Below are 23799 nucleotides of genomic sequence, written 5' to 3'. Positions count from 1 at the left end.
ATTTTTGGGTGAATAAATTTTACACTTCCAAGTTTGTATGTAGTAATTTTATACAGATATACGATAAATTTTTTGAGATGTCAATAACGGATTCTTTAAATTTATAGCTTTGCATTTCTTTTCAATTTTATAATTTTCCTATCAGTTCACAAGTTTTGAATCATCTTAGCCCCTTTTCTTTATTTTTACAGATGGCCAACACGAGAGATTGCTGGCAGCAAGACTATAACCTAGGTCTTATTCTAGCGAAGAGAACGATTCTTACCAACTCAACCAACCATCGTTAACATTTATTTATTATTTTGCAAAGAAAGAGAGTACATGAATCAAAATATCTCATTTGCTCCATTTCTGCCAAAATCAATGAAAAAATGAGAGCTTATGAATCAAGACATAGTCCATCCATGTAAAATTCGAAAATCTTATATAATCCATCCAGCTAGTATTCATCCACATTGGGTTGGCGGGATCCGAGGTTGCCCCATAGCTATTGCCCCTTTAGGGATAGAACCGCCGCATGACATATCACTGTTCTTTGCTGAGTTTAAGTTGACATAGTAGACAATTCCGAGTACCGCACTTGCAAATGACAAGAGGGCACCTCCAGCAAACACTCCGGGTTTCACAACGTAACAGTCGTAGTTGCCAGCGTACATGCTTCCTACACCATGCCGGTGATTGAGTGCGGCACCAGCAAGCAGCAGAAAAAACGCTATAACGAATACGAACCTGCCCAGTGGAGATCAGAGTAAAACACAGGCATTGTTAATCCAGCCGAAACAGATAGACAAGTTGCAAAACCCAGCTCGAACTGTACAGACAGACAAGTTTCCTTTTTCTTGCAAAAGGATAAAAAAAAATGCACATCTTCTAACCAGAGAAACAACAGCAGCAACAAGAATAGTAAAAAACTGGCAAGATAACAAAACGATGAACTCAACAATCTTGTTTAACATTTCCGCCTGTCGGAGGGCCAAACCATCCAAACCAGTCATGCTTTTGTATTAGCTGCCTTAGTTATTTTCTTCATGAATGATACAACAAGTTGTAGTTGAGAATTACCTGGAAAAAACAATGTATAACCGTGCTACCGTCGAGTTAGAGTTGGAAGGCTGGGGCCTCCTTTTGCAACAATTGCCCCCGGTTGAAACATTTATAATTATTTGAGCTAACATAAGAGCCACCGCAGCAGTTACACCAAGTCCAAAAGCCGGAGTGTCAGGGTATTCACATTGAGTAGTCGAGACAAACTTAACCTGAGAACGCTGCGGGTAGAAAATAAAAGTCACACAACATTTCAGCATCGATTCCACAATTCAAACTGGATGCCAACAAAACAGGAAAAAGCGCGGAGAAGAAAGAAAAGAAAAAAAAAACTAAACTTAGCATCAAGAGGCACTTGCTTAAAAGTTCTAAACAATCACTCCATACTGAAAGCTAACGACTTGTAAGCATATTCTAAACAGATTAAGGTCCATCGACAATAACTTTCAAATGGAGAGGAAGGCGTAAATCTTTCAGTCTCTCCGTTAACTTCCATTTCAGATTCTTATACAAACGCAACTCTTTAGACGTTAAAGTTTCAAATGAGCTATTATCATTATGTGCAACAAAAGAAAGACAAAAAAAAAAATGAAAGGATAGAACCTAAAAATGACAGTTCTGAGTTAAGATTCAAGATTTTTAATTGCATTTGCAAACATTTAACAAGCTTACAAACCGCGCTTTAGTTTATTGAAAAAATAGGCAAATCTTCGTCGATCGGCAAACTACATTAGTGAGTTTCCGAAAGGTCATTTTGGAAACCCGAAAGTTAAAGAATTGAAATCAAATAAAGAATTGAAATTTGGAAGTTGAATTATAGACATCAAAGTTGTCACATTCCGGCCGGGCCCCACCACATCTCGAGCTCGACTCCGTCGTAGCACGATATTGTCTGCTTTAGGCCCCGACCAAGCCCTCATGTTTCTGGGAACTCAGATGAGAACTTTCCAGTGGGTCACCCATCATAGAACAACTTCCCAGTGGGTCACCTATTATGGGATTGCTCTCGCGCGAACTCGCTTAACTTCGGAGTTCCGATAAAACCTGAAGCCAGTGAGCTCCCAAAATGCCTCGTTGCTAGGTAGAGATAAGAATATACATATAAGGCTTACAAGATTCATACTCCTGGACAACGAGGGATCTTACAAAAGTTAGACTGAAAATGATATTAGTTTCAAGTCTTCCCGAAAGGATGGAGAAGTCAGCTAAAACAAGAGCCATTTTATTGATTAAGCTAATCCAAATAGAAGGGCTGGGTCTGGCCCGTCTGAGGTACCAAATAACAATATGACAAGTGCCTCAGATTTCGGACAGGAACTTCGAACAGACACTGTGCAACCCATGTGAAGAAAGAAGATCTAAGCAAAACCCATATGAGCTTAGCTTTTACCTTGATTCTTGTGCTCTCGGCGCCGAAACCCGCAGCCGCAGATAGCAGCCCCAGGAGTCCCACAGCGCAGCAAACCAGAAGCACTTTTCTCTCCATGTCTGGCTTCTGCGTTCAGCCAAAAGCAGCTTCCCACTCACTCTTTTCTGTTTCTGGCTATTGGGCGTAGATTTTGGTGATTTGCCTGAAGATTTAAGAAGAAGAGAAGACGTACAGTTTGTTCTGCGTGAATTATGATGTCCTGTATAGGAAGCTCAGGGACGTCCGCAACGAACCGGACAAGTAAAATGGCGGCAAAACAGAGGAAAACAATAAATGTTAAAACAATAATTTTCCTCGATTAAGCTAGCATTAGCCTCTGTTTGGTTGAAGGGTATTTTAAATGTATTTATATGTGTAAATTGATAAAAAAGAAAGTTAAATATTTGAAGTAAATGAATAATCTTAGATTATGGTAGAAGAAACCCCTCAAAACCAATTAAAGTAATTCACATAATAAAATTGGTCTTTATTTACTTTATATTAAGAATAAAGAAAATATTTAATAAACAACTTATTGAATCGTATTATTGTTAACCTATTGTAAGGTTAAGCTCACCTCCCTTAGTGTAAATAATATCGCTTATTAAAAAAAAACAATCATTTGACGACTAATTTGATCACATTATTATCTGCATGCGAAAATCATTTTTTATAACCAGCATTACACGCCTCTTAAGATGTTTTAAACGTGTTTAAAAATAGAGAAAATAATATTTAATGAACAACTGATTGGATCACATTATTACTAACCTATTGTGAGATACTAATTATTATAAAAAAATTGTACAAAAAAATTAATTATTAAAAAAAAACTGTTAAAATGATGAAAATACCCCTGTCACATTTGATGCTTTTTTTTTGTTGCTTGCTTTTGAAATTTTTTGTTTGAGGGGCATTTTGTCCAATTTTTATTGATGAAGCTTGTGACACTAAAAAACACTATTTATTGAGCTCTTGGCTTTATATATAAAGATTTCTTAATTTGCTGATTTGGTTGTTCACAGCTTTTGTCATCTTGTAAAGCAATTTTGTGATGAACGAAATTGTGCGGGAACTTTGTAGCAGCTTGTTGAGATCCTCGCAAATAACTTTCATAAGTTTTGCCAAATTACGCTACACTAACATCTAATCTAACAAAAATGATTGTTTGACAAAAAAAATTAAAAAAATATAACACAACCAACTTACAACTCATGTAAGAAATTACCACATCTAAATAAGATCTCGGATTATGGAATAACTTGAAGCGGCTAGAGAGCCGTTGAAAACTTGTGTGACGGAAATGGCCCTGCGTTTGGTTAGATGCGGGAGACCGTTTCAGTTGGAACCCCCATCTAGCAATTTTTATTTTGGTTTTATGAAAAATCCCTATATCACAATTATAAATAATTATTCAATTACGTCTCATTCACTAAAATAATACTATATCTTAGGCCCATTTTTGATTTTTACAGATCGCTCACCAAAAGGGAGATTCGAACTTACCCTACATACTCAACCAACCTCCTCTGACATTTTTTTTTAATTTTGTAAAGGAAGAAAGTACATGAACCAAAATATCTCATTTGGTCCATTTCTGCCAAAATCAATGGAAAAACCCGAGCTTATGAATCAAGACTTAGTAGTGTTGATGTGATCCGATTTACGTTGTTCCAAGATGGATCTGATTTTGTGCATTAATAAGTAGTATTCCGCGGTGGGATCCGAGGTTGCCCCATAGCTATTGCCCCTTGATTAGTTGTTTGCTGAATATAAGTTGAGATAGTAGACAATTCCTAGTATCACACTTGCAAATGACAAAAGGGCACCTCCAGCAAACACTCCGGGTTTCACAAGGTAACAGCGGTAGTAGCTGATTCCGCCATTGACTGCGGCAGCAGCGAGCAGCAGAAGAAGCGCTATAACAAATGCGATGTGTAACAGTGCTACCGTCAAGTTAGAGCCGCTGCAGCAGTTACACCAAGTCCAAAAGCCGAAGTGGTTGAGTAGGCGTGACAAACTTAACCTGAGAAAGCTGCGGGTAGAAAATAAAAGTAACAGAACATTTCAGCATCGATTCCACAATTCAAACTGAATGAATGCCAACAAAACTGGAAAAAGCCGGAGAAGCATGAACAGGCACTTGCTTAAAAGTTCTAAACAATCACTCCATTCTGAAAGCTAATGACTTGTGAGGATATTCCAAACAGATTGAGGTCCATCGGCAATAACTTTCAAATGGAGAAGAAGGCGTAAATCTTTCAGTCTCTCCGTTATCCTCCATCGCAGATTCTTACACAAACGCAACTCTTTTGACATTAAAGTTCAAAATGAGCTATTAGAACCTAAAAATGACTCTTGTGAGTTCAAATTTAAGATTTTTAATCGCATTTATAAACATATAACACACTTACAAACCGCGTTTTAGTTTACTGAAAAAATACGCAAATCTTCTTTGACAAACTACGCTAGTTTCCGCACGGTCATTTTGGAAGCCCGAAAGTTAAAGCATTGAAATCAAATAAGAAATTAAAGCTTCAAGCTTTGGAATTTGCACCCTTCAAGGATGAACAAAACCGAATAGTTAGCTTTTACGTCGATTCTCATGCGCTCGTTGCCGTAACATGTAGCTGCAGATTGCATCCCCAGGAGTCCCACAGCCCAGCAAACCGGAAGCACTTTTCTCTCCATCTCTGGCTTCTGCGTTACGCCAAAAGCAGCTTCCAATTCACTCTTCTGTTTCTGGCTATTGGGCGTAGATTTTGGTGATTTGCCTGAAGGGCCAAGCAGAAGGGAAGAAGTAAAGTATGTTGTGCGTGAATTATGATGTCCTAGATAGGGAAGCTCAGGGGCGTCAGCAACGAACCGGACAAGTAAAAAGGCGGCAAAACAGAAGAAAACAAAAGATTGTAACTATAATTTTCCTCGATTACAATTTACAAGGTTGTTTAGATAAAAAGTCCAAGTAAAATTCGTAAATTTTAAATAATCCATCAATCTAGTATTCAATTCATACGCATTGGGTTTCTTGGACAGTACGGCATGCACAGAATTAAATACAACCATAAGAAATCTACTGACGAAACGAATACAGGGATTATACAGAAAACAACCCATTTCCTAGAATTCCAACCATTACATCTTCAGAGACTGATCATAGGCTCATACCATAAACTCTAGTGATGTATCCCCCGTATCATGTGAATTGCCGTCTCATATACGTATCTTCATGGACAAATACTGGTTCTTGGGTCGTAGTACTCTGCGGTGGGATCTGGAGTTGTTGCCCCATAGCTATTGTCCCTTGAGTTGGCGCAGAACCGCCCCATGATGTATCACCGTTCTTTGCTGAATTTAAGATTACATAGTAGACAATTCCGAGTGCCACGCATGCAAATGACAAAAGGGCACCTCCGGCAAACACTCCCGGTTTCACAACGTAACAGTAGTAGCTGCCAAAGTACATGCTTTCTACACCATGTCGGTCATTGAGTGCGGCACCAGTGAGCAGCAGAAGAAACGCTATAACAAATGTGAACCTGCACCAGTGTGGAGATTGGAGTAAAACACATGCATTGTTAATCCAGTTGAAACGGATAGACAAATTGCTAAAGCCAACTCAAATCGTTCAAACAGACATGTTTCCTTTTTCTTGTGGGAAAAATAATGTGCATGTGCTTTTAAACCAGAAAAAAGAAAACAGCAGCAACAAGAAAAGTAAGAAACTGTCAAGATAACAAAAAGATGAAATAACGAATCGTGCTTAGCATTTACGCCTATCAGAGAGCCAAATAGTCCAAACCAATCATGCTTTTGGATTACCCGCCTTAGTCATTTTCCTCGTGAATGATACAAGAAGTTGTAGTTGAGAATTACCAGGAAAAAACAAAGCAGAACAGAGCTACCGTCCAGTTAGAGTTGGTAGGATGGGGGCTCCTTTTGCAACAAATGCACCCGGTTGAAACATTTACAATTATGTGAGCTAACATAAGAGCCACTGCAGCAGTTACACCAAGTCCAAGAGCCGGACTCCGAGGGTATTCGCATTGAGTATTCGAGACAAATTGAACCTGAGAACCCTGCGGGTTAGAAATAAAAGTAACACAACATTCAGCATAAACAACGCCAACAAAACTGGAAAAAGCCGGAGAAGAAAAGGAAAAAAACAAAACAAAACTTAGCATGAAGAGGCACTTGCTTAAATATTCTAAACAATCACTCCGTACTGAAAGCTGACGACTTGTGAGCATATTCTAAACAGATTGAGGTCCATCGACAATAACTTCCAAATGGATAGGAAGGCGTAAATCTTTCAGTCTCCCCGTTAATCTCCATCTCGGATTCTTGCACAAACGCAACTCTTTTGACATTAAAGTTCAAACGAGCTATTATCATTATGTGCAACAAAAGAAGGACAAAAAATGAAAGCACAGAATTCAAGATTTTTAGCCGCATTGGTAAACATTTAACACACTTCCAAACCACGTTTTAATTTACTGCAAATCTTCATTAACAAACTACACTAGTGAGCTTCCGCACGGTCATTTTGGACGCCCGAAAGTTAAAGCATTGAAATCAAATAAAGAATTGAAGTTTGGACGTTGAGCTATAAACAATCGAAAGTCTTCCCGAAAGGGAGAAATGTAGAAGTCAGCTAAACAAAAAGCCATTTTATCAATTAAGCTAATCCAAATAGAAGGGCCGTGTCTGGCCCGTCTGAGGTACCAAATAACAATATAAAAGGTGCCTCAGATTTCGGAGTGGAACTTCGAACACGCAAAGTGGAACTGTGGAAACAACAAAACTCCGTTTCGTCAAAGCAAATAAGAAATTAAAGCATCAAGCTTTGGACTTTGCACCCTTCAAGGATGAACAAAACAGAATAGTTAGTAATAATATGAAATCCCTCTTCTACTTTTCTTAACTTCCCAACTTTTCCCAGCAACCAAACAGAGGGGTGGAGTATAACTAAGCAGAAAGCAAGCAAATTTAGACGAGCCCATGTGAAGAAAAGAAGATCTAAGCAAAACCCAGATGAGCTTTTTAGCTTTTACCTTGATTCTCGTGCCCTCGGCGGCGAAACCTGTAGCCGCAGATAGCAGCCCCAGGAGTCCCACAGCGGAGCAAACCAGAAGAACTTTTCTCTCCATCTGTGGCTTCTGGGTTCAGCCAAAAGTAGCTTTTGGTGACTTGCCTTAAGTGTTAAGAAGAAGAGATGACGTAAAGTTTGCGGTGCGTGAATTATGATGTCCTATATAGGGAAGCTCAGGGGGTCAGCACCGAACCGGACAAGTAAAAAGCGCCTAAAAGAGGTAAACAAAAGGCTAAAAATGTAATTTTAGTCTATTACAATTCACAAGGTCGTTTAAATACAAGAGGCCCAATGTGAAATGCCAGCCCAAGAAAAGGCCCAAAGCGAAAAAATACATTGGTAAACCAAACCGGGAATAAATTTAGGATTGTTTTTCACACGTTCATTTTTATCTTTCACATACTCTTATTAATTTTTGTCGTTAATTTTCTTCAATTCATGTGATTCACAGCTGAATATTAAGAAAGATGTGTGAGAAGTAAAAATGAATATGTGGATAGCACTAACATTATTGTAGTCATGACATGTTCGATTTTCGATTTTTCCACTTAATACCGAACCGGTTTAGCTTATATAATTTTGTATTTGTCTTTACACGTTTTTTTTTTGGGTCTCGTCATCACTTTCACCCTTTTCTCCAAGCCAAACAAAAATAAGCAGCCCAACCAAAACGGCAAAACGTATTGTTCTTGTAAATTGCTTGTTTTATAATTTCAAGTCAAACCAAACATTAAGCAGTATTTTTTTTTTCTTGAGATATATTTAGAATAAATTTATAAGAAATTGTTCTTGAATCTCCAAATAAGGTCATATTGATATTGCGCATAGATCCGCAATTTCATTCAATCGGATACTAACATTACTCTCCAAGAAAGAAAATACTACCCTTCTTGAATATATCTTTTAAATCTCAAAAACTCCATGTTGTTTTAAATGTGTGTTCATTGAAGACCATATACAAGCAAAGCTCCAACACCGGCGAGACCAGCCACCAGGCCAATGATAACGCCGATCGGAGGCAAACTGCCACCAATGGCTTTCCCGGTGTTAATATCGTATCATGCAAACCGCTTCTTTGGTGCTAGACATTGAGGGCATGCGTACGCATCCGGCTGCAAATGAAATAGTATTATGCATTGCTTACCATGCACGTCAAAATCACGTAGTACACTGCTTGTCTAACCTAATTCGTAATTGGGGGAAATGAAGCTAATCAAATACCTGCTCATCAAAGGGCTTCTGTAATGTGTATATGAATCCACAGTCGAGGCATATGTGAGTAGCTCTAGCCTGAAAATTGTTCATGGTCCAATCAATCAATTAGTATTATTTATAGGGCGCGGAAAGTAAAAGATTACGGAATAAATAAAACACTGTCACATCAGTTGATGTCTTAAAAGTTGAATTTAAGTTATACGGACAACAAAATTGACTCTTGCCTTTTGAGTCTCGGTTAGTTTCCATCCAAATCAAGGTGGAGCCAGTCACTTTGGCAGGCGTTTAACGTCTACAGTAGCACCACCTCTGCATTAAAAATGATCACAGCTAACTTCATTTTTCCAATCTAAAACAGTGTTATTAATTAAATCAAAACCAATTTATCTGCTAAGAGGAAATAAGAAATAGATAAGCAACCTGTTAACAACGAAGTAAACAGAGTCTGGCTTGGCATTGATGGCAGTTTTTGTAAACCCTAGTTTATCTGCTGGCCATACTTCATCACCAAAGACGCTGCTAGTGTAGAGGACTTGGTCCCCTGCCTTAAGCCCTGCCTTTGCTGCATTCCCACCTCCATCCACAGCCTAAACACAGTATCAATATATACATATACGTGTGTGTGTGTGTGTATATATATAATATAAGCTGCCAATTGTAAGTGATCATATCCATACGGGAATAGGTATTAGCATTCCAAAATACTCTTTCCTTTTTTATTTTTACCTGTAGGGCGAAGTGCAAATAACCCTTTTGGAGTGCGACTAATTTCAATCTCCCAACTTCATACAATAACATGGGATCGTTGGGACTTTTCTGTGGGAAGAACTTACGTTCAAAAGCACTTTCATTAGCAGTGTTTCTCTAGAAAGTGCTTATACGACTCAAAAACGCTTTTAAGTTTTTATACCAAAAGTAAACGGAATCACTTTTGATAGTCATAGAACACTTATAACTAGCTCTTCAAAAGCAATCTCAACCAGTCCTAAATGGTGCAATGAAGTTAGAAAATGGAAGCTATTGATGTTAACTCACTGTGATGGTAACAGGACCTCCGGGCTTTTGACCCAAAGTGAGGCCTAATGGATTGTCCACCTCAGCCTCAATCGACTTGGGAGCCCCTGCAGTTCTTGCTGTAACCCTAAGCCCTCTTCCTCTCCCTACGTTGTTGTTGCCTAAACCACTCCTGTTATTCTCAGCAGCTACCAGCAAAGAATCAAACACTCCCCTTTTGGCTTCTCCAAGCGACAATCCTTGGAAGCTAGTTTTCTTTACACAGCAAGAAAAAATACAGAATCATAAGGATTGTGTAATGGCGTAGCTCATGACACTTACTTTAATTGGAATGCCGCTATAACACTATCTCAAGTTATAACACGCACTGCAATGCGTTTTAACTTTTTCATATTAGTTGACATCTCCATTGCAGAAAAGTTCTTCTTGTGCTTTGGGCATTGGATTAGAGTAGGTACCTACCTGGCATTGGATTGGTGCCAATTGTTTTGGAGCTGTGAACTGTGGAGTTCTTGTCGAGTGGTGCCTTTTGAATGCGGCGGAGCAAGAGGAGGAGGAGGAGGAAGCAGCGGCAAGCACCGCCTGTGACATGTTTAATTTGGACACACTACAGTGCGACTAGACAAAGAAGCTAGTGTGAGTCAGGCACACACTCTACGGTCTGTCTTGTGTCTGGATGAAATTGTTGTGCCCAGAATTGCAGGGCCAGATAAACTTTGATTAGCCACGATTTGATTCAATGGCCAGCCACAAATTACAAGCACCAATTTTCTCTAGAATTAATTTTTATTTGTTCATTAGTTTTGAGCAAACTCCGTCCGTGTAAGTTTATCTTACATTGCCGGTCCTAAGCCCGGATAAAGGAGGAGGGGGAGGGCGTCAGGTAGTCGACAGCTGACACTCCTCGATTACGTCGAAGCCTTATGAAAATGAATCCAGAACGAAAGCGCAATGAAGTTCTAGGATTCATATAGCCGATCCCACTTAATAAGAAAAGGCTTTGTTGTTGTTTTGTTGTTGTTGTTCATTAGTTTTGAGCAGCAGGAGCATTCTTCAAAGGGTTGGCTCAACAAAGGGGATAAAGTTGGGCCGGCACCACGTTATAAGGGTTAAATGCTAACCAAGACTGGCCTACCACGTACTCAGCCCATCCAATTCCAAAGCCCAAGGTAACGATAAGTGATTATTAAATTTGCAAATCAATATTGATAAAATTATTTAGACACATAAACGGCCTTGATATCTAATAGAGATGAAGCTTATCATGAAGAGGATGTGTTAATAAAGAGTAAACTGCCGATTTGCCCCCTGAACTATCACCCAACTTTCGATTTGCCCCCTAAACTTTTTAATTGGAAAATTAAGGACTTAAACTAATTTTTTTGGCCAATTTGCCCCCTGCTGTTAATTTTTCATTCATTCCATCCAAATTTCTGTTAAATGGAAGCATATGCACAACATGTGTGGGTAGTTCGGTCACTTCATTCTTTAAAATAATTGAAAACCTTAGATTTCTAAAATATAAACCTATGCAAATATGTGTGATTCTATAGCTTTTCTGTCTGAAGGTCTAGTGAAATGACGCTTTTGTCCACAAATGAGAGTTACGTGGTTTGCACATGATAAGAGTTAACGTTAATTTGGATGAAATTTATGAAAAACTAACGGTAGGGAGGAAATTGGCCAAAAAAATTAGTTTAAGTCCTTAATTTTCTAATCAAAAAGTTCAGGGGGCAAATCGAAAGTTGGGTGATAGTTCAGGGGGCAAATCGGCAGTTTACTCGTTAATAAAAGTGTCGGTTTTGTGTGTCTAAATTAGGCGTGAGCAAATAAGGCCAAGACTCGCGGGTCATGATGGGTCAAAAGTTTATAAATCCAAAACGTGGAGGAGTGGGGGCGGGTCCACATATCTCTCAGTCACTCAGTCTCTCTCTATATCATCTATTAGACCATGAGCTCAAGCAGTCAACCCTCGAATTTCATTCTCTTGGTCTCTCCTCTTGAGCCATCTCCTCTCTCTCAAACCTTGATCTCTCCTCTTTTTCCAGACCTCGATCTCTCCTCCTGACTCACTCCTGCTGTCACAATCATCATTAGACCTCGATCTCTCCTCAAGACTCGCTCCCACCATCCCTGCCCTGTCCGCCGCCACCATCATCATTAGACCTCGACCCAGGATAGCTGAAATCCTCTAGCCCTTTTTTCTGTCTACTTATAGGGAACTCCTTCATTTTTTGTGGCTTTAATTTATGAATGCATGCAAGAAATTGAAATAGTGAATGCAATTGTGGTTGAAATTCTGCAAAGTTTTCATTTTCTTTATTTTTCTTTTTCTATTATCCGACCCGGCCCGCTCCATTTTATTTTCAAACAAATTCGGTCCGATCCCTCAGATTTTGGGCCCAGCCCAAGCGATGCCCACCCCTTTCTAAACAGTTTCACTCGAGAATATCTTATCAAAAAACGAGCTAATCACCAAAGGCCACCGCATAACAAACGCCGCCAATAATGTCGCTACGGCATTAAAACGAGAACATTCCAAGAAGTCCGCGTCACGGACGCGTAAAACGAACCCAACCGCCAAAACTAGAAACGACGTCGCTTGGTACTACCGAAGAGTACGGGGCCGTGTAGGTGGCGGTACGAACTGCAAAGAAGCGAGTCCGCTGCTGGGGTAGGTGGATGTAAAATATCAGACACCACCTTCCACTATATAAAACTGACCCATCGTCCAAATCATTTTAACACCAAAAGGCCAACCATCGCTCATTCCCTCTCTCTCACTCCAAACTCTCTCTCTCTCTCTACACGCACACACACACTCACTCTCTCTCTACACCAGTCTTTTACTGTATGGCCGCCAATTCGAGCAGTCGAGGTATCGCGAGCTTGGGGAAGCGACTTATCAACGAGATCCGAGCGCGCGATTCAGCTCAGCTCTCCGCTCTCACTCTCAGGTATCGATTTTGCATTTGATTCGAGCTTTTTCGCGTATTTGCGTTCAATTTCTGATCTATTAATTATGTGATGATCAATTTAAGTAGTTAATAATTTCATGTTAGAGGAGCTGCGATCTGATCATCTGAGTTGCTTCGGTGGTTTCTCGGTTGGAAATTTTGCTTTAATTTCTGGAAGAAAAAAAAAGTTGAAATTTATTGAACAGAAATAAATGATTAGTTAAGAGTGACTTTTGGAATCTATCCCTTCCTTTTGTGTGATCGTGGTGTGAGATTTTTCGCTGCCACACCTGATGCATAATATCGTTGACATTTTGATGCAGAGCTTATCAAATTTTGTAATTCCATTTTGGGATTTTGTAGTGTACTCCGTTAGATTCGTCAAAGATACAATGACCAAGATCTAACCGTTAAAAATTCCGAAAAATAGAATACTCGGGAGCATAGGATTTTCGTTTCATTTCAGTCAGCTTCGTTTTAATCGATATTTTGCTCTTTATGACTTTATCTTTTTAAGGGAAGGAAAGATAAAATTTAGAAACAAAATTAAATAATATATATATAGGCATTTTCGTACCAACAACCAAGGGCCTGTTAGCCGTGGTACTCGCTGGGTGCGGGGTTCGGATAAGGACATGCTGCCACTGACTAGGATCCTCATTGGACAATTGTTCACCATAGCATGAATATAATAAATAAATAAATAAATAAATAAGAGAATTGACGAAGAAAAAATAGAGAGAAAGGAGGTTACTTTTGGTAATTAGGCAACATAATTACTTTTATGGTTTTGTTTCTGGAGTAAACCATGGTGATGATCATATTTCGGAATCCTTAGATCTTTTGCGGATATTTATCTTAGGGTGGTTTTGTTTTTTCAGACATATATATGGCAGTAAACCTTTCAATAGCGATAGATGTGGATGTGGATGTGCATGTGCCTAAAATCTAGTGTCATTTTCTTGGCAAGATTCCTTTAGTGAAATATCAACTTCAGATAAGAACTAGATAAATTTTTAGGTGCCTTGCATTTGCAGCTTCAGATTTATAATCTTGGAATGGTCCGTCTAATAGCATGGTTTCAGTTCGTTTTTATTTCGTTTTCTTGAGATGTATCCAATTGTATGACGGTAATCTGTTTTTGTTTTTGTTTCTGGGTTTGATTATCTTTTGTTTTCTACTCATGTTCATAGATACATACATGTTTTGGACCGAGTGTTTTTGGTATAACAATAACGGAACTGTGAGACTCCACCGTCCACAGTACCATACTTGTCGCCTATTAACATTAATACTAGTAATCCGCTTACTTTGACTGAAGATTCTTTATTTCTTTGGTCAGATATTTTATTTATAATTAGTCGTATTACTTAATTCGGATGAATGACCATATACACACTTGCCTGCTTCAGGACAATAGGCCGGCGAAGTTCTGTGTGAGAAATGCCATACCATACAGTATTAGTTTTGGAATATAAAAATTGTTGGGTCAGTCTAGTAATTATCTACTATTAGATAACATGTTGGGTGACACTATCTGGTGTAAAGTCACATGGTTGGCATCGATACCTACCCTTAAACAAATCCTTTTATGCTTTGGCCATTAGGGAATCTATTTAAGATAAAACCGATGCCCAACTTGTTTGGAAAGCAGGTAAAGAGTACAAAAGTTGAAAATAACTAGCTAGATAGGGCATTTGCGGTATAGTTTGTTCCCATGCTTGATGGGAATGTGTTGTCTGTCCCCATCTTTTAAACATGGCTAGCTTAAGCTGCACTATTTGTGGTAAAGTTGTCCTCATGCTTAAGCTGCATATTCCTAATTGCTTCCTTCATCCTTTCTTAAGTTGCCTTTTGTTTACTATTGGGAAGAATTAGTATCTTAAGACATTTTTAGGAAGAGCGGGAAATAAGTGCTTTTACTTTTAGTTTTCTTTTTTCGTAGAAATATTAGCCGCTAGGCGGACTCAACTACCATCTCAATTAAGTTTGGCCTAACTAAATTTAAATACCCTCTTGTATGTATATATATTTGATCGTGTCCTTTGTATGTATTGATATTCAGGAGGGCTGCTCACACCTCGACCTATGACAAGAACCCAGAGGAACAAACTCGACCCAGCTTTGTTCCAGATGATGTGATCCCGCCCCAACCGGACAAGTACTGGGCTCCACACCCCCACACGGGGGTGTTCGGGCCTGAAGCTGAACACACATCTTCCGCAGGCAGGGAGGACGGCTCCTCCCCGGGCGATGGTGGGGAGGGATCTTCGGTGCTGGAGCAGGAGGCGTGGTTTCGTCCTACCAGCATCGAGGACTTGGAGAAGCCTCACCTTCCCTAACTCCGAGGCAACATATGAACTATATATATTATAGATAAATAATGTATAGGCGTGCTGCAGCGGAGGCTGCCTATATATGTGCTGTAGTGCTAAAAGTAGTAGTATTCTGTGTGCAAATACCGGTTGGTAGCAGAGCTGGAGTTGACTGTGTTACATATTATATGCAACTTAATGGTTACCGACCCTATGCCTATGGCTGTGTATTTCTAATTTTCTACGGTATCTTTTCCGTGAATAGAGGGATATGCCTTGTGAATCAATCAATGGTTAAGATGCCAATCAGTTAGTGCCACGTGAAATTTGGCAAAACTCAATTTCCTTCATCATGACAAAATTGCTTTACAATGCGTGTAAAGTTTCAGCTATATTAATGAACGTGTTCTTTCTTATCTGTAAGAACATGTTTATATATGATTATCGTCCTATTTCATACTAATTTCTAAAAAAATAATTTTAGGCTATGGGGTCTACTCAATCCTCAGAATGAGCAGATAACCGTGACTTACCACTCATTGCCCCTAAAAAAAACAAATAAACAAGAAACGCAAAATGTTCATTTCAATGCATCTCCAATCTCCAAAGCAACTTTCCATATTGCTCACAGATAATAAATACTTTAATAAATATTAAAATTATATACAAGAGCTGTAAGTGCGTGCCAAGAGGTATTCAAAACTTGAAACAAACAATGATTACATGGGTGTGTGGTGGAGATAATAATAGTCAGGACTCAGGGGGACAATATAATGTCGGTAAAGTTATATATCTCATTGCTCAAATCGCGGGAGGACCGAAAACTGGCACTTCGAAACGCCAACTTTTCCAAATTCATTCCATGTACGGAACGGAATACTGTTTGAGTTGCAGCACTTCGAAAGCCCAATTCTTCCAAGCCAATGGCTGCACAGGAACCAAGTTGGTAGCTCATGAAAGCGACTCGTCCTCTCAAGTCCGAAGCGAGTGCTTTCGTGTTGCACGTCCCCGGTGTTGTCCACCTTTCCAACGGCTAAACCTGAAGCATGTTTCATCATCTATACAACATATGCGCTCTTGCTGCCCGTTGCGATTATCAGTTGTGCAGTATAATGTGGCAAAATCAACACCCCATCTGGCTTCAAGTGTTTACGCTAGCATCATCCCGTAAGGCCTGAGGAAGCATTTGATAAACCAAAATCAAGGTCAATCTGGTACAAACCCATACGAGTAGGAGTCTAGGAGTCTGAAACGTAAAGTGAACAAGAAAAGAAACGAAAGAGAAGATAAAAAGGCTCACCCTAGTTGGACTGCTGAAAGGATCATAGGCCGTGTCCATACCAGACTGCCCTAGCACATTGCATCACAAACCAATCCATTCACTATTACTCACAATACCTCTGTTGAAGGACCATTAAAGCAACTTGTAACACCTGTCTAGCCTTTCTATCCGGAGTGCATCCGGCACGTTCCATTTCCTTGTATATCTCCAGGACCTGATCAAGAAACCGCTTGCAATTTGAGAGATTTAGAAAAGAAAACAAGCTTCCTACTCTCTCTTGAGATGAGAGTTGGAGTGGAGACTAGAGAATTTAAAAGTTCAATATATAGCACCTTATCAAACTTCCTTGCCCGACTAAACGCCTTCATAAGTGTAGTATAAGTAACCACATCAGGGCTAAAACCCTTCAAAGAAAACAAAAGCAGCACCATTAGAAACTTAGCTGAAAAGTATCACGAAAACTGAATTGGTTGAAAAAATTCAAGATATTTGACATCGCAACTAGAGAAAATTTAGGCAAAAACAAGACTTACACTTTCTTTTATATAGTGATAAATGGATAACGCCTCTAAATATCTACCAGCAACACCGAATGCATTGATCAGCACATTCAGCATTATGACGTTCGGTTCGATTCCCTCAGCTTCCATAAGCTGGAGTACCTTAACTGTCTGATGACATAATCCCTGCATTAAAAAGAATAAAGACATTGTGATATGCACAAGATATGGATATGTTTCGAGATATAATGAAATTCAATGAAAACAATGTAAGAGAATCGGAAAACCTGCTGAGCGTAGGCATTTGCTAAGACACAAAACATGCTAGCTGAAGGAATAAGACCTTCAGCTTTTAGGGCAGATATACACTCTTCAGCATCCTGAAATTTTCCATACTGCCCATAAATATCAACCAAAACAGCATAAATTATCCCACTTTTCTTATGCCCTCGGCGTTTCATATTCTCAAAAGTCTTCTGGATCACATCCCACTTCCCCTGCTCCCCCAATCGGCTGATAACGGTGACAAAGATCTTTGGATCAGGATACAACCCCTGTTCCTGCATCTCTGTAAACAACTCAAGTGCCTTGCTTATATTCCCTGCCTTACAATGCCACCTTATCAATGAATTAAATGTCGTTATATCAGGCTTCACACCTTCTTGTTTCATCTTATCAAATACTTCCAAAGCTTCGTCCAATTCACCATATTTCCCAAACGTATCAATAATGCTGTTGAAAATCTGTTTATCCAATGCCATCCCCATCTCCCTTATCTCTCCCACAATGTCCATTGCCTTCTTCCACATCCCATTGTCCCTGTAAAGTCCTATAACCTTGCTATACACAAACGAGCTCAACCGAAACCGCTTCCGCTTCATCTCATTAATCGTTGACCAAGTATCTTCCAACCTCCCGGCACTGACATAGTAATCAAGAAGAATCTCATACGTCTCTTCATTTTTCTCCGCAACCAAATCGCCCATTACTGCCAAAACTCTAGTTGCAAGTTCTAAGAGGCCTTTCTTCAAACACCCTCTGAGCATAACATTGTAAACCCTGATTCTTGGCCTCAACCCAGAACATATCATTTCCTGAAGCAACACATCGGCCTCCAAAGTCCTGCCATTGCTCCCGAGGCCCTCAATCAAATGAGCGTAAGACATCGAATTGGGTCGGACGCCGAGAGCTTCCATTTCTGCAAGAACAGCCATTGCCTGGTCGATATGCCCTGCTCTGCAGAACCCACTTATCAAATTGTTGTATGATTCGCCGGAAAGTTCCTCTCCGGTGGTTTGAGCAATTAGGTAGTTCGGAATTGAAGTGTTTTCGTCACTGGGTGCTGTAAATTTGAAATCTTTCGCGTTCTTGGTACGATTCGAGTGAGTGAAAGAAGCGTGGAAATTGTACGTCTCGGAGTGTTTGAGGCATCTCGGACAGAAGAGAGAGAGTGGAGTGATTGCGAAGCTGCCTGCGGATGAAAGTGAAGGTGAGTTACGACACCAAATGGACTGCACCAGCATTGCCATGCTCTCATAGGCGCCAAAGATTTCAGTGTTTTTGTTTGCTTTTATAGGACCGCGGTTATATAGGAGGCTGACCCAACCTGGTGTCTTGGATCGAGTCCTAAACATATTCCAACAACGGAATCTTTTTAATAGGAGGGATCCCTATTTTTCTAAAAAAATAGGGACACCTTCTTAATCATTGGATTTGATTTTAATGAAATTATGTGGTCTGAGATTTAATCGTAACCACACAATTTCATTAAAGTCAATCCAACGGTCAGGGTGTCCCCATTTAAAAAAAAAAATGGGGATCCCTCTTGTTAAATGACCTGTTCCAACTAGGGGTGGATTTTTTTGCCAAATTGCCATGCCAACCGAATTGCCAACCGTGCCATACCGATTTTGTGCCAAATTTTTTGTACCAATCAGTAATGGTACGGTATTGTACCGTACCAAAATATCATGGTATGGTATTGGTAATGGATACCATTACCACGGTATTACCGTACCATACCGAAAATACAATATAATTTATAATTTATAATTTATATAATACATAATTATATAACACATATTTATAATATTCCAATAATTTGAAAATAATACCCTACTTATATTAGCATTGTTGTTGGTGACTTTGATCTCTTAAAATTGTGGAAATCAAACACAAAAGAGTTCCTAATTCTTTCACAAATAGCCAAAATATCTTTGTAACCCCCACTTCTACTGTTGCTAGTGAAAATGCATTTAGTCTAGGGAGGAGGGTTGTGAACCCTTTTAGGGTATCCTTGACTCCTAAAATAATGGAGGCACTAGTGTGTACTAGTGGTTGGCTTAGGGCAGGTGAAGTAAACTTCTACAAGGACCAACGGAAGATATGCTTCAATTACAAGGAAATAGAAGAAGAGAAAACAAGAAAGATATGCTTTAATTTTTTTAGTAAATTTGTTATTAAATGGTTTTCAACTTTAATTCTTCTTGCTACTAATTAATATGTTTTCTTTATTTGTAATGTAGGCTTGACACAAACTCAATCATCTACAAGTTCAATGCCTCCTCCAAAAGCTTCGACATCTCAAACTTGAATAACTGATCAATGAATTCTCTTTTTTGAAGTTTACTTCCAATTTTCATTTGGTTTGAAACTTTAATTTCTATTTGGATTGTTAACTTCTATTTGTTTTGGTTCATAACTTCTATTTGGATTGTAAGCTTAATTTTCATGATGAATCTTGATGCTTCATTTGAATTATTATGTGTGTGAATTGTGAATGATGAATAATAGATGAATTTAATCTATAATGTATGAGATAAAGGTACAAAAACAAAAGTTTTGCCCTTGAATTAGGTTAAAAAAACAAAAACATATTTTGTCCCAAAACAAAATGGCAATTACCATTGCCATACCATGCCAACCAAACTTTTGGCAATACCGAACTTCGGTATACCGAAAGTTTGGTATGGTAATGGTAATAGATTTTACCAAACCGAAAGTTTGGTACGGTAATTGGTACAAGGGTTTTGGTACGGTAACCGTACCGAACCCACCCATAGTTCCAACAACATCTACTTTTGTTTGTCCAAAAATAAAAAACATCTATTGTGATTTGGAATAAAAAAGATTTATTTTGGACATGTGAGACTTAGCTAACTCCTCTACTCCTTTAATGTGGGTTTAAAAAAATATTAACGTTTAGATGAGAAAATTTAAGGTTGCTAGGGAATTTGAAATGACGGAATTTTTTTCCAAAAATTTGTAAATTTTCTTGTGACGAAAAGAACAATGACATTTAACTATGAAATTTTATGTGTATATTGTCATTAATATATAAATGAGGCATTGTAATTAGGAAATGCGTTAGTAGTAGTGGCAGCAGCGATGGTGATGATAGTAGCGACATGGGTATGTGGCAGTGATCATGTTGTGTTGTGGCAGAGAAGACGGCATCGAGTATGACGATTGTATGGCGATGACATGTGGTGGTGGTGATGGCCACTCATGGTTGTATTTTTTTATTTTTAAACTCTCACTCATGAAAATAACAACTATTTACGTCAAGGGTAATGCTAGAGAGACTAAATCTATAAATTTAATCTACCTAGTATTACTCTTATATAAAATTTAAACTTGAAAATTTGAGGTCTCAAATTTCAAGTTTTTATTCACACGAAAAATTCCAAGTCTCTATGTTTATGAATTCAAATGATGCATGTTAATTTATAAATTCTAATTTTTACCAAATTCCAAGTTTATTTTCTCGCATCTAAATATCATAGCGTGTGAGTATATTTGCAACATTCTTGATCATGATGAAGAATCTGTAAAAATATGAACGGTGAGAAGCTAAGAAGGCAGGTTTTTCACTATAATTGCTTGCCCTCAACGTTGTAGGGTGCAATCTATTTATAATGATTTCCATATTACATCAGGGTTTCAAAAACCCTATTTACAAGTGTACAATTCAAAATTCAAAAGTCAAACAAACCTAACATAATTCCCATTGGATAAGAGTTGTTGACTGAGTATACAAACTGAAGAGTTTGTATCTAAAGAGGAAACCTGACACGGTCTAACAGGGAATTGGATCCTCTCCTGAGCAGGAGATCAGGATCCTCCTGACCCACTAACATGGGTCATTGGATTTCAATCCAACGGTTACAATTATTAAAACTTTTAGAGGGGCACCTGTTTGTAGTTGTTGGATCAAAATCTAACAGTCCGTGTTGTTGGATCAGGAGGATCCTGCTCAGGAGAGGATCCAATTCCGTCTAACAGAATCAAGACTCAGAAGAAAAGAAAGAAGTAGCCTTGGAAATAAGAAAAGCAGCCTTGGAAGTAGTTCCATCATCAATTCTGGATGGGGAAGCAGCACTACTAGTACTACTACTATTTGTTGAATCTGCAAAACTATTCCCCACAGACCAAACCCTCACAGCCTGCTCGCTCACGCTCGTGCCTCTTTTGCAATAGCTGGCAAAGTCCTCGCAGTTGTTGTTAAGCAAATTGTATTCACCGAAACCCGTCCCATGAGTCGGATCCTTGTCGAAAATCTCTGAGGCACGACGAACCGTTTCGCCTCCCGGATAACAACTCTCAGTGCTGCAAGTCCCCCTGTTTTTGATATTGAAGCGATTGTGAGACACGTTGTATTCGAATCGAAAAAGGCCGTGACCTTTCAGGAAGCAATCGACGCAGGTTTTCACCACTCCGCGTGCCGTGTTTGGGTCGTTCTTGCAGTCGCTGCATCGAGGCTTTCTCTTACTACTTATTTTCCCTTTTCCCTTTGTTTTAAAAAAATGAATAACCCTACCTTCCCCCACGTATATACCTGCATGCATGCAACCATGCCATAAATTTATATGCACATATATGCTTAAAGTGGGATTTATGCATATATCTGTAAATTTTTGTTATTTGGATTGAATAAATCAAGCAAATTCAAGGCACATAAATAAATGAGAGCGTGCAAAAAGAGAAAAAGAATGCAAAATTACCATGGTGGGAGTATGTATGCAGTTTTCTATAAGTATAGATGTGATCTCCCGGCTGGAGCTCCTCCTTGGAAATCCTGTTTGACAATAGACTCATATCTCTCTCTCTCTCTCTCTCTCTCTCTCTCTCTCTCTCTCTCTCTCGGTTAGCATTCAGCACTCCAATTATCTTCTGCTAAATCGAAGATCCCCTCACTCAAGTTAACTTATATATATGCGCATCGTATCCACCCAGTCCACTGAGGTCGTTTTTAGAAGAAAACGAAATGGAACGACATCCCTTGAAGTGGAGAATATTCATCCTACTAGCTTTGTACAATTTTATTTTGATGAGTTTCATCTCAAACAATTGTATTATTTGGACTAGCTTTTTGTACAATTTTATTTTGACGAGTTTCATCTAAAACAATTGTATTTTGAATGACATCATTTGTCCTATTAGTTTTGTCATTAAAATTAGTTTTTGTTGGATATTGACGAAATGATTTGATATGATTCGTATATCCATATAAAGTTAGAATCATATGCTGATGGAAGATCAAGCTCGCATATTTTAATTACCAAAAAAGTTTGATTACACATATTTTGATTACCATAATCTCCAGCTAGTTACAGATCCTATTTATGATAAAAACTCCTTACATGATCATACAACAGTAAAGATCTAGGTCATGGAAGCTTACTATTAACCTATGAAGGCGTAATCGACATTGGGGTTTTAAGTTTATGTTTATGTTTTTTAAATTGGAATTAGTTGAGTCTGTTTGTATTAAAAAATGGGAGTTTAAAGTTTTAATAAAATATTTAAAAAGAAATGATATATATGGAAGTAAATAAGTAAAAGTAGGATTCTCTCACCCATTAATTAAAGCAAAAATAAAAAAAATAAAAAAAATAAGGCTTAACTAGATTTAGTGTGGATTATATATGGCAAGCATTGAAAGATGTGGTAAGCATACCCTATAGTTAGTGTGAGTGAGCAAAAATGCATCCAAAATAAAAGACATCTATTGTGATTTGGAATAAAAAAGATTTATTTTGGACATGTGAGACTTAGTCAACTCCTTTACTTTTGTTTTCTCTTCTATTATGCAACATTAATATTTCATTTTTTCGGTAGGAGACACAGTGAGTTGGAAAAATGCTTATATTTCTTATTTTTGGAACTCTTTATCTCATTGTTTCTTGAGTAGTTTTCTGGAAGTAAGAAAAGATGGGCATTTGTAAGTCCTATCAATTTTCAATTTTTATTTTTCTTGCTTTTATTTTAGCTTCTTATTACTAATTTTAATTTTGGGTGTATTTTTTACGATGGTTGTCAAACGATGTTGTTTTGACAGGTTTGATCATGTATACAAGCATTTGATAGTACATACATGCAGAGTGCTTCACAATTGAAATGAAGTACAATGGTATTTTCAGGTAATTGTCGAGATTTTTGTTGATCCCCTTTTGTCTTGATGCCAATTTACGGTTCTTATCATGTAAATTGGTTGATTAAAATGTTAGTGTATGCAAAAAGGCTGTTGATGCTGCCGGTTTTTTTCTGTAATCGATTTAAGAGTTGCTATTGTATTCTTAAGCATAACGTCTGACTGCCAATGACATATTCTATTGCTCTCTACAGCTGCCAGTGCCTAAACCTCCAACAAAATGGAAACTTTTGCCAAAACAAAAGGTAAATCGTTACTGCAAGAGCCGAACAGTACCTTTCCTTTGTTTTTTCTTTCTTTCTTCTACTCCCCCTTCAAGGCTTTGTTTTGGTTCTCATATGTGGCCATTTGGTCATTGAGAAATGTAGTTGGATTTAAGATTTTGAGAAATTGGAACATCTTTAGGAAAGTGACAGAATTTGGGATTGAACTTGTCAAGTTGTTATAAGAAAAGTCATTGGTATCCACGGACATGATTGCTATCCGTTTGAATTTTGTTACAATAATTTCCCTTGAGCATAATGGTTGCACTGAATTCG

At 38.4% G+C, this 23799-nt stretch overlaps 5 protein-coding genes and 1 pseudogene across 7 annotated transcripts; 1 reads left to right on the top strand and 5 right to left on the bottom strand.

Annotated features, from left to right (window-relative positions):
* Positions 1-280: 280 nt before the first annotated feature.
* On the bottom strand, positions 281-2530 carry LOC126632946 (protein MODIFYING WALL LIGNIN-1-like). The gene is made up of 3 exons (XM_050303486.1): positions 2435-2530; positions 1063-1265; positions 281-729 (listed from the first exon to the last, which is right to left on the bottom strand). Exons 1-3 carry the CDS (start codon positions 2528-2530, stop codon positions 447-449), a joined length of 582 nt encoding a protein of 193 aa, XP_050159443.1. The 3' UTR covers positions 281-446.
* Positions 2531-5431: 2901 nt separating this feature from the next.
* LOC126632928 (protein VASCULATURE COMPLEXITY AND CONNECTIVITY-like) lies at positions 5432-7680 on the bottom strand. 2 transcript variants are annotated; one of them, XM_050303474.1, is made up of 4 exons: positions 7507-7647; positions 6651-6812; positions 6329-6531; positions 5432-5991 (listed from the first exon to the last, which is right to left on the bottom strand). In XM_050303474.1, exons 3-4 carry the CDS (start codon positions 6439-6441, stop codon positions 5649-5651), a joined length of 456 nt encoding a protein of 151 aa, XP_050159431.1. In that variant the 5' UTR covers positions 6442-6531; positions 6651-6812; positions 7507-7647; the 3' UTR covers positions 5432-5648. The 2 variants fall into 2 exon arrangements, with proteins under 2 accessions (XP_050159431.1, XP_050159424.1); XM_050303467.1 differs by lacking the exon at positions 6651-6812 and having other exon boundaries at positions 7507-7680.
* A 680-nt stretch (positions 7681-8360) lies between these two features.
* LOC126632897 (uncharacterized) lies at positions 8361-10432 on the bottom strand (annotated as a pseudogene).
* A 2101-nt stretch (positions 10433-12533) lies between these two features.
* Positions 12534-15332, top strand: LOC126632965 (late embryogenesis abundant protein At5g17165-like). Its single transcript, XM_050303504.1, has 2 exons — positions 12534-12730; positions 14796-15332. Exons 1-2 carry the CDS (start codon positions 12627-12629, stop codon positions 15070-15072), a joined length of 381 nt encoding a protein of 126 aa, XP_050159461.1. The 5' UTR covers positions 12534-12626; the 3' UTR covers positions 15073-15332.
* A 334-nt stretch (positions 15333-15666) lies between these two features.
* LOC126632856 (pentatricopeptide repeat-containing protein CRP1, chloroplastic-like) lies at positions 15667-18610 on the bottom strand. 2 transcript variants are annotated; one of them, XM_050303372.1, is made up of 5 exons: positions 17115-18610; positions 16861-17013; positions 16660-16731; positions 16346-16541; positions 15667-16219 (listed from the first exon to the last, which is right to left on the bottom strand). In XM_050303372.1, exons 1-4 carry the CDS (start codon positions 18459-18461, stop codon positions 16431-16433), a joined length of 1683 nt encoding a protein of 560 aa, XP_050159329.1. In that variant the 5' UTR covers positions 18462-18610; the 3' UTR covers positions 15667-16219; positions 16346-16430. The 2 variants fall into 2 exon arrangements, with proteins under 2 accessions (XP_050159329.1, XP_050159339.1); XM_050303382.1 differs by lacking the exon at positions 16660-16731.
* Positions 18611-20688: 2078 nt separating this feature from the next.
* LOC126632903 (protein LEAD-SENSITIVE 1-like) lies at positions 20689-22078 on the bottom strand. The gene is made up of 2 exons (XM_050303439.1): positions 21831-22078; positions 20689-21664 (listed from the first exon to the last, which is right to left on the bottom strand). Exons 1-2 carry the CDS (start codon positions 21922-21924, stop codon positions 21114-21116), a joined length of 645 nt encoding a protein of 214 aa, XP_050159396.1. The 5' UTR covers positions 21925-22078; the 3' UTR covers positions 20689-21113.
* Between the last annotated feature and the right edge of the window lie 1721 nt (positions 22079-23799).

The sequence above is a fragment of the Malus sylvestris genome, chromosome 1 (assembly GCF_916048215.2).
Source record: "Malus sylvestris chromosome 1, drMalSylv7.2, whole genome shotgun sequence".
Classification (NCBI taxonomy): Eukaryota; Viridiplantae; Streptophyta; class Magnoliopsida; order Rosales; family Rosaceae; genus Malus; species Malus sylvestris.
Note: the sequence above shows the minus strand (reverse complement) of the source record. Positions and strands in the feature narration are given on the sequence as shown.